The 17,352-nt window shown below is 42.2% G+C and overlaps 1 protein-coding gene and 1 pseudogene across 2 annotated transcripts; both read left to right on the forward strand.

The window, feature by feature from the left end:
- Nucleotides 1-9,290: 9,290 nt before the first annotated feature.
- Nucleotides 9,291-9,889, forward strand: LOC311101934 (claudin-4-like; annotated as a pseudogene). The gene has a single exon. The product of its transcript is annotated as a claudin-4-like (transcript).
- Nucleotides 9,890-15,196: 5,307 nt separating this feature from the next.
- LOC311102153 (claudin-4-like) lies at nt 15,197-15,832 on the forward strand (the record flags this gene model as incomplete). Its single annotated transcript, XM_084143386.1, has 1 exon — nt 15,197-15,832. One exon carries the CDS (start codon nt 15,197-15,199, stop codon nt 15,830-15,832), a length of 636 nt encoding a protein of 211 aa, XP_083999512.1.
- Between the last annotated feature and the right edge of the window lie 1,520 nt (nt 15,833-17,352).

A 17,352-nucleotide genomic window follows, 5' to 3' on the forward strand; every position in this document is an offset into this window, starting at 1 on the left:
TTTATATGGAACCCAAAAAGGTTCTAGCTAGAACAAAAATGGTTCTACCTGGAACCAAAAAGGGTTCTTCAAAGGGTTTTCCTATGGGGACAGCCGAAAAAATGTTTCAGGTCCTAGATAGCACCTTTTTTTCTAAGAGTGTATGGAGGGAAAGATAGACAGAGAGAGACAGAGAGAGAGAGAGAAAGAAAGAAAGAAAGAAAGAAAGAAAGAAAGAAAGAAAGAAAGAAAGAAAGAAAGAAAGAAAGAAAGAAAGAAAGAAAGAAAGAAAGAAAGAAAGAAAGAAAGAAAGAAAGAAAGAAAGAGAATACCTTGTTGATACTTTCTCTACCTTCTCTAAATTCTTCAATTTTAAACCTTTTTTGATGACAATTTTTCTTCTAGTATCTGAAATAATGAAACAATATAGAGGAAAAACTATCAGTAACCAAAAGTAAACAGAGAGAGAACTTTTGGAGAAACGTTTTCCTCTGACATTCCTTTACTGCAGTACATTCACAGTTAAGGTTAGGTTCCAGCAAATATATAACAGAAAATCCCTGGAGGCAGAATCGCTCTCTCTCCCCGTCACTTCCTGTCACTTTCTACCTATTGTGCAATCCAGACTGTAACTGTTGATGCCACAACACACTATGGCACATCTCTCAGCATTATCCCCTGAGAAAATATGATCGGACAATAAGAAATAAAAATAAAGTGATAAGTGCCTCTAAATTCATCCCTTCATTAAAAAATATGAAATTACAGTGGGATACATTCAACATGTGAGTTTAAAGGAACTTGTGAGTCGACTGTGTCTTGAGGATAGTCACCTAAATCTTCTGAAAATGATAAAGATTCTCATGATAAGAAATAAAGTATTGTCATGACTGTCCACGAGAATCCAAATAGGTGAGATCAGGTTTGCAATGAGTAACTTCAATCAGACTCCCTCTCACCCGTAGAGGGGGGTTAACAGCTCACACCCTGTTGTAAATCAACAAAGAAGGCCAGGCTCTCCCTTTCAAGATCCCCCAAAGGAATGTCTTTGTTCAACAGACTTTTTCCCGCTGAAACTGTAACATGTTCAAAAGCGAATACTGGAATAATATTCCTAATGTAAAACGTGGGGAATGGTCAGAGGTGATCTGTTGGGCACTAAGGTCATTCTGTAACTTAGAAAGTATACCCACTACATGTACGAAGCGTCCAATCTATATCTTGGGCATATAATATGAAAAATGATTAAAGTGTTTTTATTAAGAGAGGGATGTGATTTGAGAACTTATATGAGATAATTGTTTTTCATAACTTGGCACAGTTACTAGTCACCGCCAAAGTGAGGCCAGAGAGCGTGTCAGCCTGATGGAACTGCCCCCTTTCGAGCAGAGTGTATAAAAGGATGGGTTACGAATTAACATATCAGACCAGAAAATGTGAAAGCGGCAGCTACACGTTTAAAATGGTTGGAACTCTGAATTGCAACATGAGGTGGAGAAGGAAAACTCACCTCCCGGACAATCACTGGTATGGCTGATTAGCTGTCCTAAGTAAGGTATCTTCGAAACTGAATTTAAGTAGGACCATCTGCTACTATGCTCAAACCATCGTATTACGCTACTCTCATCACCCAACTGGGGAACCATCTATACGGCTGGCTAGCCTATTTTCAAAGAAGCAACTTCCAGAGTGACGGGAAGGAAAATCAGCGTGACTACCCAACCAAGCAACCAAGCTCGCAACCAGAGCTCAGTACACAAAGGAGTGGAGACGACAGAAGGTTTCAGACTTTACCTCTCTCAGGGGTCCCTCAGTCTTTTCCTCTTGGCCATTCGGCACAGAGTAATACGGCACCTCCTCGCCAACAAAGCCAAAGCTTGGCTTCTCCTCTTGGCCTTTTGGCCCATAATTCCCCACAGGATTAAGTAAACCCTCCCCGTGCACTTGGCGTGGAACGTCTTGACAAAATCGTCCAAAACTTCTGCACCTTCTAGGGAAGCAAAACGACACTGAAACGTTCTTAGCAGTCATAAAGGACGCCTTGGATGGCTACCCGAATGCTACGGATACTGACAGGCTTTACCTGTTGAAGCAAACATTGAATAGACATGTGACAAGGTTCATCCGTCTACAACAGCAACACGTGCAAAACGACTACGCTAAACTTGCCACGGCTTTGAAAATAGAATTCATTGGTTTTGCGACTCGCAAACACAACAGCTCGCTGGCTAACACTGTCAAACAAGCTCAGAATGAACACCCACAAGCATACTATCATAGGCTTTGTTCTGCTTACTTTGGCCTACTCACTGAAACAGGAATGAAAGAGCTATTATCATTCAAACAAAGGTTTCTGTTGAACATGTATCCCAACTTCATTAACTACTTGGGCCCTACAGCCAACGTTGGTTTGCCAATCTCAGAACTCAGAGAGCTTGCGAGCACAGCTTTTGAGGCATCAAAAGTGAGCCGCGCTAAGAGCCCTTACATCTCTGTTTTCAATATTGAGCTGGAGCACTCTCTCCAGTTAGAGGGTGCGGCATCAGGGATAGGAGCGGTAGGAGATGAAGCACAAAAACGGTGTCTACCACGAAACCACGACCCCAATAACCACCGCGGTAAAAAAGGTACCGCAACGATTGACCTGGCCGCTACGTTCCTGCACCCAACCCACACAATGGTAACAAGGGTAACAAAGGGTTCAATGAGGCTAAAAATATAAACCAATTCTCTCTAGAAGTTCTGCTAAGAAATTTGACAAAGAGGAAAAAGATAAGTCACTACGACTAGACGTGGAATTGCCGGAGAATGGGTCCACCGAAATTAGCATCATTAGCGAGGACGTAAACAATCAAATTACCCCTGCTCTTACTCGGAACCCAATCCAGTGCCAGCTCGATCCAGAAACAAGCCCACAGGCTTTGACAATAGACTCCAATACATACCGCACTACACTGATAGGCGGCGTGTTCCTCAATGGCACAAGGGTTGAGGATGTCACACTGGCAACATGGTCTGGAAAATCTGCAAACCTGATCAACCATTCTTTTCATGATTTCGAGCAAGCAGTCTCTGTGAGTGAGCAACTTCCCTCCTCCTTGGAGTCATGTGATACTGTAGCTAAGATGAATTTCTCTTGTCCTTCAGACACTTCCGCAAACACCGCGGCCGTCTCAGGAAACAAAGCATCAACGTTCAGAGTGGACTCTGTTTCCGATGATACATTTTCCACTTTGAGGGGGACTGAAACCCCTTACAATGTAACTAATGGCGTCAGTCCTGCCACTGACCCGTTGACTCCAACAGGTGAAACACTGTGCGATATCGGTGAAAGATATCCTCGTCTCAGTTCGCAGGTACGGGAACGGTTGCCACACGCAGACGCAGTGGTGAATGGCAGGCCACGAAAGCCACTAAGCTTTTTGAAGCACAAACACCAGGACATTTGGTTGAAAGGTTACAGCCAATCTACTAACAATGCGGATGCTGACAACTCGTACAAAGGGCACAATCTTTTCGTTTGTGCCTCGGACACCAACACCAACCGCTGGTGGGGGGGCCCCAAGACACAAAGGGGGGGAATACTATCCCAGACCCATGATGAGCCTCGTCGAGGCCATTGGGGTGGTCGAGGCTACGTGCAACACTGTACGAGGCCGCCGTTCAGGAAATAAATCAAGTAGTAAACTTCCCCACGAGAACAGATGGGGCGGACAAGCCCCTTGACGGGGATAACCTAAGAATACATCTTGAGATATCACTGAGGTGACGCACACTGGTCGTAAAAGAAGTCCAGTGGACATTACATCTCCCAAAAAATAAATGGTAACAATAATGATTCCTTGCCATTCGTTGTCTCAACTACAATGTAATTAGTAAAATACTCTAATCATGTGTTCCGGTAGTATAACATTACGTAATCAATTGGTAGAGTAGCTGGTCCCCTTGGTTACCAGTACCAATTTCAGAAACAGTCAGCCACAGTCAGTAAGAAGGTTAGAGACCTAACAAGTCGAATTGCCCTTGATAACAGCGACAGAGGAGGTAGTAGTCACTCAGATAGCAACACTTGGAAGGGAATCTCCAAAACACTATTTTGATGGTTAACACACATGCCGCTAATAAATAGAACCCTCCATTCAGGAGGAAAGTTATTACAAGTCATGAACCATGATCACACCGCGTACGACTGGTTCAGTGCTTATAGAGTACTTCCGTCGTGAGGTTAGCTCCTCCGTGGATAACATAGCTATGAAATAGACTCCTTCATACCTATCGCCACTATAATGGTGTAAGACACATTGACTTGTAATAAAACCACTACAGGTCCCCTTGACATATGGCTTGAGGTCAGCACCGATTCTTAATGACACATGGTCATTGACATGGAAATTATCTGACAACGTCAGACTCACTCTGCCCAGGTTGCAGACCACCAGGATACTTGGTTTTCTTGCCCTTGGCATGTGCGCTTGTGCAAGCATGCACAACAGAACATTTAATGAGGATTTATACTAGGATCACTTAAGGGTCCGAACAAAATACCAGTCTTGGTAAAGTTGTAAATAGACCCTGATGCCCCTTTGACTCTACAGCTACATTAGTCACCAGTTTCTCCCCAGAGGTCCATAGGTCATCCCTGTAGACTGTCCAAAGCTGGTGCCTTACAGCTATAGCTTTATCATGTAGTTATCAACTTAGGATAGTGCCCTAAGCAACACACCCCTAAGTAGGATCGCCTTAGATATGACATTAGACAAAATGTCATGATGGAGTCATTTAGCCAAGACTGTGGACGTATATAGAATAGAGTCCAATTAGATAATTAAGGTGTGGTAACTATATTTTGTATATCTTTTTGTTTGTGTTTTTATTCTTTAAAATGTGTTTTTCATTTTCTTTGACACTTAGGAAGTGATACTGCCACAAACAAGTTCCCCATAGAACCACCAATTAGTGCTCATTTGGGGAAGACATTTAATTATGTATTGCATGAGTGTTGTGCATTGTTAACGTCTGCCTAAGTTACTGCCTAGATCCACCAGCCTGGATGACGGGTCCGGAACGATGATCCGCAACCAGGATATCCCATGGCCATCCTTGTGGTTGTGCGAATACTGGAATAATATTCCTAACGTAGAACGTGTCAGCCTGATGGAACCGCCCCCTTTCGAGCAGAGTGTATAAAAGGATGGGTTACGAATTAACACAGACCAGAAAACGTGAAAGCGGCAGCTACACGTTTAAAATGGTTGGAACTCTGAATTGCTACACAAAGTGGAGAAGGAAAACTCACCTCCCGGACAATCACTGGTACGGCTGATTAGCTGTCCTAAGTAAGGTCTCTTCGAAAGTGAATTTAAGTAGGACCATCTGCTACTCTGCTCAAACCATCGTATTACGCTACTCTCATCACCCCACTGGGGAACCATTGATATGGCTGGCTAGCCTATCTTCAAAGAAGCAACTTCCAGAGTGACGGGAAGGAAAATCAATTCTGTAGTTCTATTCAGGACTACATGACAAGTCATTGGAGGCCGGACAACTACGAAGAAGGACATTGTGAACCATTTTGGACAAGAAGAGCCTTACAAGCGTGCCGTGAAAAGGCCCAACCCCTTTCCAAGGCGGCCCAGTTCACCGAGAGATCCCCATCGAACTAAGACATTTCACGTAAATACATTCATGATTTCTTACTCAAAGCGGGCGGAGGTTCGTGTGCAAAGTATGTAATTACTGTAGGTTAGAGTAGTTTCTGAATGTATCAAGGTTAAGTGTCTCTGTCTCTCTCCCTCTTCCTTTCTTCTTTAACAAGCCATGTTGTTGTCATTCCGCTAGGGACCTGTTTTCACCAGTCAATAACCGGTGTAGAGTGTGTATGTTTATCCTGTGTTCCCATATAATTAGCTAGTAAATAAATAATTAAACCAATTTGTGTAGTACTGAATCATAAGTAAGGCTCAGGTTTTTGCAGATGCATGGAGGTTATGACGTTCAGAATGATGATATGATACGAGGTTATGATTAATAAGTTGACTGTTTATAGACGTGATAGGTAAAGATCTTTTAGAGTTTAATTCAGGAGATGGTAACTCTTTAAAGAACCGCTTTCGTGGTGCCCCTGATCCTAATGAATTCATTGTTACAATATTAATTTAATTGGGTAACAATTAAACATAGCTAGTTAATTAGATAATAACAGTCTTCAGATTAATGTTAAAGTCACATCACGACAGTATTATAATAACTCTTATTACACCTGATGACCCCATTGATTTAGTTTACATGTCATGATGCATGTGATGCTCTGTCAATCCAGAACCACATGAGTCATTGAATGTCCCGTGCTTCTAATGGTTGCTAGGTAACGTGAGATCTTTGTCGCATGCTTGGATAACCCACTGAAACTGTGACTTCGTCCTCTTCATCATGACACCTGGGCACGGAATAATTACATCACAGATCACACACAACAACCTCCCCCTGACTCCTGCCCAACCACCTACACAGATACACACATAGATATCCCTATTTGTAGGAAAAAACCACACATCCCAGTTTCATTAACCATTATACTGAAACCAAATACAAATTCTCCCATAGTAGTATCACGGGAGTGCAACATGCCTTCTAGCCTTTAGTTCACACCCACAACAATTACAATGTCTGAAAATACTACTTTTCAGCCTCTATATAAGCTAATTCACACTTATAAGAATGATAACATGTGTGGTTGTGTCATACCACCTAGTATTATATTTTTAAAAGCTTTGATCTCTGAATCACTAATTCAAAAAGGTACAGTAACGCAGTTTGACTCTCCAACCCCAGGAGTTATAGTTCTATGGGCACTACACATAGGGTTCGTTTATACAGGCTGCCGAATTCTGATATTTTTTCCAATAATTGGTCTTTTGATCAATCAGATCAGCTCTGAAAAAGATCTGATGTGAAAAGATCTGATGTGATTGGTCAAAAGACCAATTAGTGGAAAAAAGATCAGCCATAGTGACCCAACCAGTTTAGCAGAACTCGGTTGTACTTTTATAATCCAAAGCCAGCATCCGTTAGAGTGTGTGAGGCCCAGGTGTGAGGCCCAGGCCTGCCCTCTCTACCTGCTGACACTTGTAATGTATTCACCTGGTATCCCAGGTCTGAAATAGTCGCTTATTTTTTCCAAAATAAGAAAAACAGATATGTTGCAAGAAAGTTATGCTTTCTAGGTGTCTATGTTGTTTGGTATTTCCAGGGTAGCAGCACTGCTGGTGTTTGAGTGTTTGATTACATGTTTACTACGTGATCTGGTGTAGGACGCCTGATCCTAAAACAGTGGACCCTCTGTGGACTATCTGATCCCCAGAGCTGGGAGTATAATCTCAGTTAGAAGGTGATACGCTCCAAAACAATCTCTCCTCTTCAATGTGTAGTACCAGAGTGTGGAACTCAATCTCCTTGGGTTGCTCCATGCCAGGGTAAAATAGAGGCATTGTTCCTAGAGGTAATTTTAGCTCTCTAACAGTGGCCTCTTTCATATATGGAAACAATCTGTATCGCTCCCCCCCCCCCCCCTTTTCTCTTTACAGTCCGACAACTGCGATCACCTTGGTGTTGTTTGTGGCTAGTTGAAGACAGACCCGTCCACATAACTAACCAGCCAGACCCCTTGTCCATCAAAGCAGACACGTCCTCCAGGCGAACGGAAGAAAGACAGGCTATAGCCCTCCAACCCCCAAGGACTGACATCACCTTACAAGGTCAGCTTTCAAGTATTCTTTTTTTTCTCTTGCCTCTTTACAAAATGGTGGATGAACTGAATGACTTGTCTGCTGTGAATCTATCAACTGCTCAGGTGACATAAAGAAAGATTTGACTGATTGATTGGTTGGTTGATTGATACTTTAACAGACAACGCTGGAGGGGAGTTAACTTTTTCTCTCTTGAGAATGAGTAGAGTAACAGGACAATCATTCACTGACTCAATACGGTAGTCTTTATCAGATTGAATATTTATGTCCAATTTTAATGTTTTAATGAAATGCAGTGGTGTAGTACAATTTCTTTTTGTACGGAAGCGCCCCCAATTTTTTAAAATTACGTCATAATTTCTCAATCAAAGTGTGTACCGACAGATGTAGCCTATTGAATATTATTATAGAATATGCATAAAATGCATCCTCCAAATGCAACGTCTGCCTATGCCAACGCACATATTGTCTCAAGAAAATTTTCCATTTTGAATACCCTCAAACACCAAGTTAGGCATACCTCATTTCAAAATAGGCCATCATCACTGTCAATAGTGAATGATAATTCACTGAGAAAATAATAAACGCGACTATTCAGCTTCAGCTAACCATCCTAAAATCTCGCTACAAATGAGAAGGTGTTTTTGGTGAAGACCAAACAGTAACATTATAGGCCTACTATGCTATTATATTCGGTTCTGTTATGTAAAATACTAATTAATCATTATGTGATCTTGCAGTAACTGATTCAGCTTCAGAAATAATATTTTGACCAGCTCCATGTATTCTGAAATTGAAAAAGGTGAGGGAGCGCTGCTCCCTTGCTCTCCTGCAGCACTACACACCCCTGATTAAATGTAACTTTAGTTAAAATATTTGTACTGTTTCTGTAAGGGAAAGGAGATTATCTCATAGAAAGGGAACATGTCTACATTCTTTTGACAATGTCACAAGCCTGGGAAACCAAAGAGCACCTTACATATTAACTCTTGTTGCAGTCTTGTAACACATTCTATGCAAGGGACTGTAAACTCAAGCAGGAAAACAATAAGTTACTGTAGGCCTATGTATTCAAGGGGATCTGGAGGATGATATATTGCTATTTGACATAATTAAAAAGGTGGATATCCTGATTAAACTCTACCATTAGAGTTATAAAGGTGTGTGTGTATTCTGGCATTGTTCAAGTCAACATGATCTGCTGGGAGTCTTAGAGCTGCAAAGGTCAGCCATGGGGTCAAAGGTGAAGAGTGAATGTCAGGTAATAGGTAGCCGAAGTAGAATAACATTTTGTTAAAACTCTCTCATCCAAAACTCTATATAGAGACATCCCTTTGATTTGAGAAATGAAAGGGCTCTGTTCATACTAAGAGGAAAGGGGTTGGGAACTATCTCAATCTAATGGTCTAATTGTACTGAGTTTATGTTCCACCTGTACCATTTAATAGAGAAGACAAAAAACAGCATGACGGCACAAGACATACCAAGCAACTGATTTCTAAGAAAATACTCATTTTCGGCGGATTTCCTTCATCGACTCCTCCAGGACTTAAAGAAGAAGAAAATATGGTATATGCTGCGTTTCAGATGCTGGGCGCAGCCCTGGGCATCATTGGCTGGATCGGGCAATCATGGTCTGTGCCCTGCCTCAATGGAAGGTTACAGCCTTCATCGGCGAGAACGTCATCACAGCCCAAACCATTTGGCAAGGCATCTGGATGACCTGTGTGGTCCAGAGTACAGGTCAGATGCAGTGTAAGGTCTTCGACTCCATACTGGCTCTACCCCATAACATTCAGGCCGCTCGTGCTCCCATCATCATCTCTGTCATGATGGGCCTGCTGGGCATCTTGCTCGCCGTGGCCGGGGGCAAGTGCACCAACTGCATGGAGGATGAGAGGGCCAAATCCAGAATAGGCATTGGCTTCGGTGTAGTCTTCATCATTGCTGGCGTCCTGTGCCTCATCCCCGTTTGCTGGTCGGCCTACACCATCATCAGGGACTACAACCCCTTGCTGACCAGCTCTCAGAAGATGGAGCTGGGGACCGCACATTACATTGGCTGGTGGGCCGCGGACCTCATGATCACGGGAGGAGGGTTCCTCTGTGCCAACTGTCCCTGTAAAGAGGACAATTACCCCACTAAGTACTCAGTTGTCTATTAGTTTACTCCAATTAGGGAAGGGGTGGTAGGGTTTGGGGAAAATAATATATTTAGAAAAATATATATATGGGGGATTGGAAATGATGCAGACAATTACATTGATAGAAGCCACAATCTATCTGCAATATTAAAGCTGATCTACCCCCTAAAAAATGTATGAAAAAAACCTCAGCTGCCAGGTCCTCAGCACCCAAGGACTATGTTTGAGGAGTGGGAGAAACGTCAGAGAGAGAAGTAAGAGAAAGAAAAGCAATAGAAACTATAAAATAAAGAGAGACTATGTATATTTATACAAGTGCTGTGCAGTGTGATCCTTACTGTTATACATTGTGATTTTGTGTGATTGTGTGATGTTGTTTGTATGATATCACAGCTTGGTTCGACTGCTAAATGACAAAATGCCAATGTATTTGACTTTAGTTAAAGACAGACAGTAATTCCAGACAGTGGCACTTGTATAAGTAAGAAATTACATGATGGCAAGTAACACACCCAGAAAAGGGTGTGGATGGACAATGTCAGCTAATACTCCTTCAGATGTATATTCATATAAAATATGTATATGAAATATATCTAAAAGATTTCAGAATGATCTGAATGGGTTTCCCATAACGTTGCATTGAAAGTGTATATTTCATTCATCATTTCAACAAAATATATTTGTGTACGTGTGGTTCTGAAAATATGAATTTCAATGGTGATAAAAGTGTAAAAAAATATGCACTGTCTCATGTTTTCTTTGACTGTACATGAGCAACAACCTTTGATAATAATATCAGAATAAATTATCTTTATCCCTCAGCCACACCTCACACCAACCGTCAAACAGACTATTTTGTTGAGAAATCACAGACTAGATATATTAGATTACTGTTTAGTAGACAGTTTCACCCTAAAATAACATCCCAATTCCCTGTTAGATACTGTTTATACCAGGTTAGCCATGCTGAAATGTAGGCCTAAATGTTGTTTGCTACAGTAGCCTAGGTAAATTTAACATGAGAGATAAAAGACAACTGATTGATGGCTTGAGAAGACCAGAGGTTGAGAAACAGCTTTTCCACTGGAATGTGACTATTACTTTAGTTTACACTCGAATTTCGAGTAAGATGACACTCACCTCTTGAGCATCCTTTATTGTCCAATGGTGCCCCCTACAGGAATGAAAACATAGAACATCCTCATAAGAAGTCAAAAATCAACATTCTGTTACACCCCACTTCATCTGGTATGTTGGTAGTCTCAGTGAAAACATTTTGTCCTGAATAAAGTGTCAATCAGGTATCAGTGTGCAGTCATTAAAAAATATACACTACTGGTCAAAAGTTTTAGAACACCTACTCATTCAAGGGTTTTTCTTTATTTTTACTATTTTCTACACTGTAGAATAATAGTGAAGACATCAAAACTATGAAATAACACATATGGAATCATGTAGTAACCAAAAAAGTGTTGAACAAATCAAAATATGTTTTATATTTCAGATTCTTCAAATAGCCACCCTTTGCCTTGATGACAGCTTTGCACACTCTTGATTCTCTCAACCATCTTCATGAGGTAGTCACCTGGAATGCATTTCAATTAACAGGTGTGCCTTGTAAAAAGTTAATTTGTGGAATTTCTTTCCTTCTTAATGCGTTTGAGCCAATCAGTTGTGTTGTGACAAGGTAGGGGGGGGGGGGGGGGTATACAGAAGATAGCCCTATTTGGTAAAAGACCAAGTCCATATTATGGCAAGAACAGCTCAAATAAGCAAAAAGAAATGACAGTCCATCATTACTTTAAGACATGAAGGTCAGTCAATCCGGAACATTTCAAGAACTTTGAACGTTTCTTCAAGTGCAGTCGCCAAAAACATCAAGCGCTATGATGAAACTGGCTCTCATGAGGACCGCCACAGGAATGGAAGACCCAGAGTTACCTCTGCTGCAGAGGATAAGTTCAAGTAAAGTTACCAGCCTCAGAAATTGCAGCCCAAATAAATGCTTCACAGAGTTCAAGTAACAGATACATCTCAACATTAACTGTTCAGAGGAGACTGTGTGAATCAGGCCTTCATGGTCGAATTGCTGCAAATAAATCACTACTAAAGGACACCAATAAGAAGAATAGACTTGCTTGGGCCAAGAAACACGAGCAATGGACATTAGACCGGTGGAAATGTGTCCTTTGGTCTGAATTGTCCAAATTTGAGATTTTTGGTTCCAGCCGCCGTGTCTTTGTAAGACGCGGTGTGGGTGAACGGATAATCTCCGCATGTGTATTTCCCACCGTAAAACATGGCGGAGGAGGTGTTATGGTGTGGGGGTGCTTTGCTGGTGACACTGTCTGTGATTTATTTAGAATTCAAGGCACACTTAACCAGCATGGCTACCACAGCATTCTGCAGCGATACGCCATCACATCTGATTTGGGCTTAGTGGGACTATTTGTTTTCAACAGGACAATGACCCAACACACCTCCAGGCTGTGTAAGGGCTATTTGACCAAGAAGGAGAGTGATGGAGTGCTGCATCAGATGACCTGGCTTCCACAATCCCCCGACCTCAACCAAACTGAGATGGTTTGGGATGAGTCGGACCGCAGAGTGAAGGAAAGTCAGCCATCAAGTGCTCAGCATATGTGGGAACTCAATCAATCAATCAATCACATTTTATTTATAAAGCCCTTTTTACATCAGCAGATGTCACAAAGTGTTATACAGAAACCCAGCCTAAAACCCCAAACAGCAAGCAATGCAGATGTAGAAGCACGGTGGCTAGGAAAAACTCCCTAGAAAGGTAGAAACCTGGGAAGAAACCTAGAGAGTGGCCAGTCCCCTTCTGGCTGTGCCGGTGGAGATTATAACAGTACATGGCCATTAAGGCCAGTAACACCGAGATATAGGATGAAAAAACTTGAGTGTCTCCATTGATCCTAGTTCCTGGCAGTTTTGTGCAGACTCAGGACAGCTGAGCTTTGGAGAAATACGCAGATTCAAAGAGGAGTCCGTAATTTGCTTTTTAATGATCATGATCTTTTCGTCGAAGAAGTTCATGAATTCATCACTTCTGAAGTGAAAGGCATCCTCTCTTGGGGAATGCTGCTTCTTAGTTAGCTTTGCGACAGTATCAAATATTAATTTTGAATTGTTCTTATTCTCCTCAATTAGGTTGGAAAAATAGGGTGATCGAGCAGCAGTGAGGGCTTTTCGATATTGCTCTGTACTTTCTTTCCAAGCTAGTAGAAAGACTTCCAGTTTGGTGGAGAGCCATTTCCGTTCCAATTTTTTGGAGTCTTGCTTCAGGGCTCGGGTATTTTCTGTATACCAGGGAGGTAGTTTCTTGTGACAAATGTTTTTTGTTTTTAGGGGTGCGACTGCATCTAGGGTATTACGCAAGGTCAAATTTAGATCCTCAGTTAGGTCGTTAACTGATTTTTGTACTCCGACGTCCTTGAGTAGGTGGTGGGAGTCTGGAAGGGCCTCTAGGAATCTTTGGGTTGTCAGAGAATTTATAGCACGGCTTTTGATGGTCCTTGGTTGAGGTCTGAGCAGATTATTTGTTGCGATTGCAAATGTCATAAGATGGTGGTCCGATAGTCCAGGGTTATGAGGAAAAACATTTAGATCCACAATATTTATTCCATGGGACAAAACTAGATCCAGGGTATGACTGTGGCAATGAGTAGGTCCGGAGACCTGTTGTTGGACAAAACTCACTGAGTCGATGATTGCTCCGAAAGCCTTTTGGAGTGGGTCTGTGGACTTTTCCATGTGAATATTAAAGTAACCAAAAATCTGAATATTATCTGCCATGACTACAAGGTCTGATAGGAATTCAGGGAACTCAGTGAGGAACTCTGTATACGGCCCAGGAGGCCTGTAAACAGTAGCTATAAAAAGTGATTGAGTAGGCTGCATAGATTTCATGACTAGAAGCTCAAAAGACAAAAACGCAGTCATTTCTTGGGGGGTAAATTGACATTTGCTATCGTAAATGTTAGCAACACCTCCACCTTTGCAGGATGTGCGGGGGATATGGTCACTAGCGTAACCAGGAGGAGAGGCCTAATTTAACACAGTAAATTAATCAGGCTTAAGCCATGTTTCAGTCAGGCCAATCACATCAAGATTATGATCAGATTATGATCATAACTGCCTTGGAAGTGAGGGATCTAACATTAAGTAGCCCTATTTTGAGATGTGGCCTGCACCCTATCTCATTGTGGAGCTAGAGGAGTTAGAGCCCTGTCTATGTTGGTATATAAGATGAGAGCACCCCTCCAACTAGGATGGAGTCCATCACTCCTCAGCAGGCCAGGCTTGGTCCTGTTTGTGGGTGAGTCCCAGAAAGAGGGCCAATTATCAAAAAATTATATATTTTGGGAGGGGCAGAAAACAGTTTTCAACCAGCGATTGAGTTGTGAGACTCTGCTGTAGAGCTCATCACTCGCCCTAACTGGGAGGGGGCCAGAGACAATTACTCGATGCCGACACATCTTTCTAGCTAATTTACTCCTTCAAGACTGTTGGAAAAGCATTCCAGGTGAAGCTGGTTGAGAGAATGCCAAACGTGTGCAAAGCTGTCATCAAGGCAAAGGGTGGTTATTTGAAGAATCTCAAATGTTGAATATATTTTGATTTGTTTAACACTTTTTTGGTTACTACATGATTCCATATGTGTTATTTCATAGTTTTGATGTCTTCACTATTATTCTACAATGTAGAAAATAGTAAAAATAAATTAAAACCCTTGAATAAGTCGGTGTTCTAAAACTTTTGACCGGTAGTGTATATAGTTTTAAACACCTCCAAATAACACATTTCCTAATAACCCAACTCTTTCTTCATCTCCTTCTTTTTAAAACTCCATAGTCAGTTTCCAAGTCATTCTTTGATATGAGTCCCATAGTAGTGAGTCAGAAGGAATAGCTGTTTTGTTTCTGTGGCAAGTGACTACATGACCTTGAGGCTGCTCTTTTCTCTTAGGTCAGCACTGCTAGAGGTCACCAGGCTTCTGTCTGTTTGTGTTTAAACATCTCTCAGCAAATGGGAGCAGAGCAGGGACTTGTAGTATCATATACCTGCATCATATCTGTTTTTAACACATTACAAACCCCAGCTTCTACAACACCACTCTATAAATACTGGCCCCTTATGTGTGAACCATCTTGTAACTCTTTGGGAATAGCGGGACTCCTTGGTATCTGTCCGTACTCAGCTTGGAGTGTGTGATACTCAAGTTGGCGTGTGTGAGACTCAGGTTGGTGTGTGTGAGGTCAGGAAAAATCAGCGGACAGTGTGTGTGTGAGGAACTATTCAGTCAAGATGGTTTCCCAGGGGATCCAGATCATGGGCATCGTCATGTCGTTGATCGGATGGTTGATGGTCATCATCGTGTGTGCCCTGCCTATGTGGAAGGTCACAGCCTTCATAGGAGCCAACATCGTCACGGCACAAACCATCTGGGAAGGAATGTGGATGAACTGTGTGGTGCAGAGCACGGGCCAGATGCAGTGTAAGGTCTACGACTCCATGCTGGCTCTACCCCAGGACCTCCAAGCCGCCAGAGCCATGATCATCATCTCCATCCTGACCGGTATCGTCGGCATCTGCCTGTCGATTGCAGGAGGGAAATGCACCAACTGCATAGCAGAGGAGGGGTCCAAGGCTAGAGCCTGTATCGTGGCTGGAGTCCTCTACATCATCTCAGGCCTCCTCTGCCTCATCCCAGTGTCCTGGTCAGCCAACACCATCATCAGGGATTTCTACAACCCCCTGCTGATCGAGGCCCAGAGGAGGGAGCTGGGGGCGTCTCTGTATATGGGCTGGGGTGCTGCAGCACTGCTGCTGATGGGTGGGGGGCTGCTGTGCTGGAACTGTCCCCCCAAGCAGGACCGCCACTATCCGGCCAAGTTCTCTCAGGTCAGATCCACCTCCTCCGGACCAATGCAATATGTCTGAGATGTTCATGTCAGTGTCATGTTGAAGATCCTCTTAGTCAAATTGCATTTAAATGAGGACACTAAGGACAGTTCTCATACCGAAAACAGTGAGAGTTTGAAATCACAAAGAACTTGAATGGGTTTGTTGAGTTAAAATAATGTTGTGAGTTATGTTATAACTGTAATATATATATTTTAAACACCTGATATTCTCTACCACTGAAGTACCCTGTTTATATACTTTAATGTCAAATGAAATCAATTAGGTTAGGAATACTCTATATCATGTCTTCATTTTGGCACTGTCTTAACATTGTTCCGCTGATTAAAACAAACGTGTCATCATTGTAAATAAACTGCACAATATAAATATAATAAGTCTGTATTATCCATTTATTTATGAAAGCGCAATAATTAATCCCTCAAATGTGTACTTTCACTGGGGTATTAGTGAGGTGTATTATCTCTCTGTTGTGGTAAAACATTTGATCCAGTATCAGTACAAACACCCCTACACTCTGCTCTGCTTGGTGTGTAAACACTGACCTATTTAGAATAACTATTGAGATGCTTGATAATGATCAGATTCATGTTGACTTGATCATAAAATAGAAAAACAATAAAAGATGTGGAAAATCAGAATTCGGCTGTTTACACAGACAGCCCAATTCTGATATTTTTCCCACTAATTGGTCTTTTGACCAATCACATCAAAAAAATCTCTGTAAACGCAGCCTCTAAAACATCTGTAGCCTACTGTCATTGTTAGGCCTACTACATTAGGTTTCAGTTAGACCTACTGATTAGTCTACCACACCAACAGGCCAATCCGCACAGCACCAGACAATTGTTATCAGGTGTGGTTCATCTAGACCCCACAGGTGCATATAAGCGTGCTTCATAGGCTACATGCTTTTATAAACGTAACCACTGTTGGCATCTTAACACCATCTAGAAGTAGCCGACCATGCTTTCAGCTTGTTTGCAAATTCTGGGCATTTTACTCGGCATGATCGGATGGTTTGGAGACATTAACATGTGCGCGCTTTCCATGGAGAAAGTGACCGCGTTCATTGGCAACAACATTGTCACAGCACAGATAATGGATATGTGGCCCTGGTGGTCATCTGGTCGCACTTATAGCCATCCTGCTGTCTATCATTGGGGGAAAATGCACCAACTGCATCGAGGACAAGATGTCCACAGTCGCCAAACCATCGGGAGGATTTTCATAGGCTGGGGGTCCGCGGGACTCATGCTTCTGGGTAGAGGGATTTTCTGTAGCCAGTGTTCACCAAGCCAGGATCGGGGACACTCCTCCAAATACAACATGGCAAGATCTGTAAAATCCTATTCGGCAAGAGCAGCCTATGTGTGAGCACATGGCAATATTTGCTTTGAACATTGACTAGCCTAACAATGTTGCTTTGGGGCTTTTGAACTGACTTTTTTGTTTTAACTCCAATAATTTAAACACATTTTCCAATAAAGTTTTAAAATTCTACGAATATATTTTATTCCACATTTTTTATGAGTGAT

Source organism: Coregonus lavaretus (genome assembly GCF_964263955.1).
Source record: "Coregonus lavaretus genome assembly, chromosome: 26".
In the NCBI taxonomy this organism is placed as follows: domain Eukaryota; kingdom Metazoa; phylum Chordata; class Actinopteri; order Salmoniformes; family Salmonidae; genus Coregonus; species Coregonus lavaretus.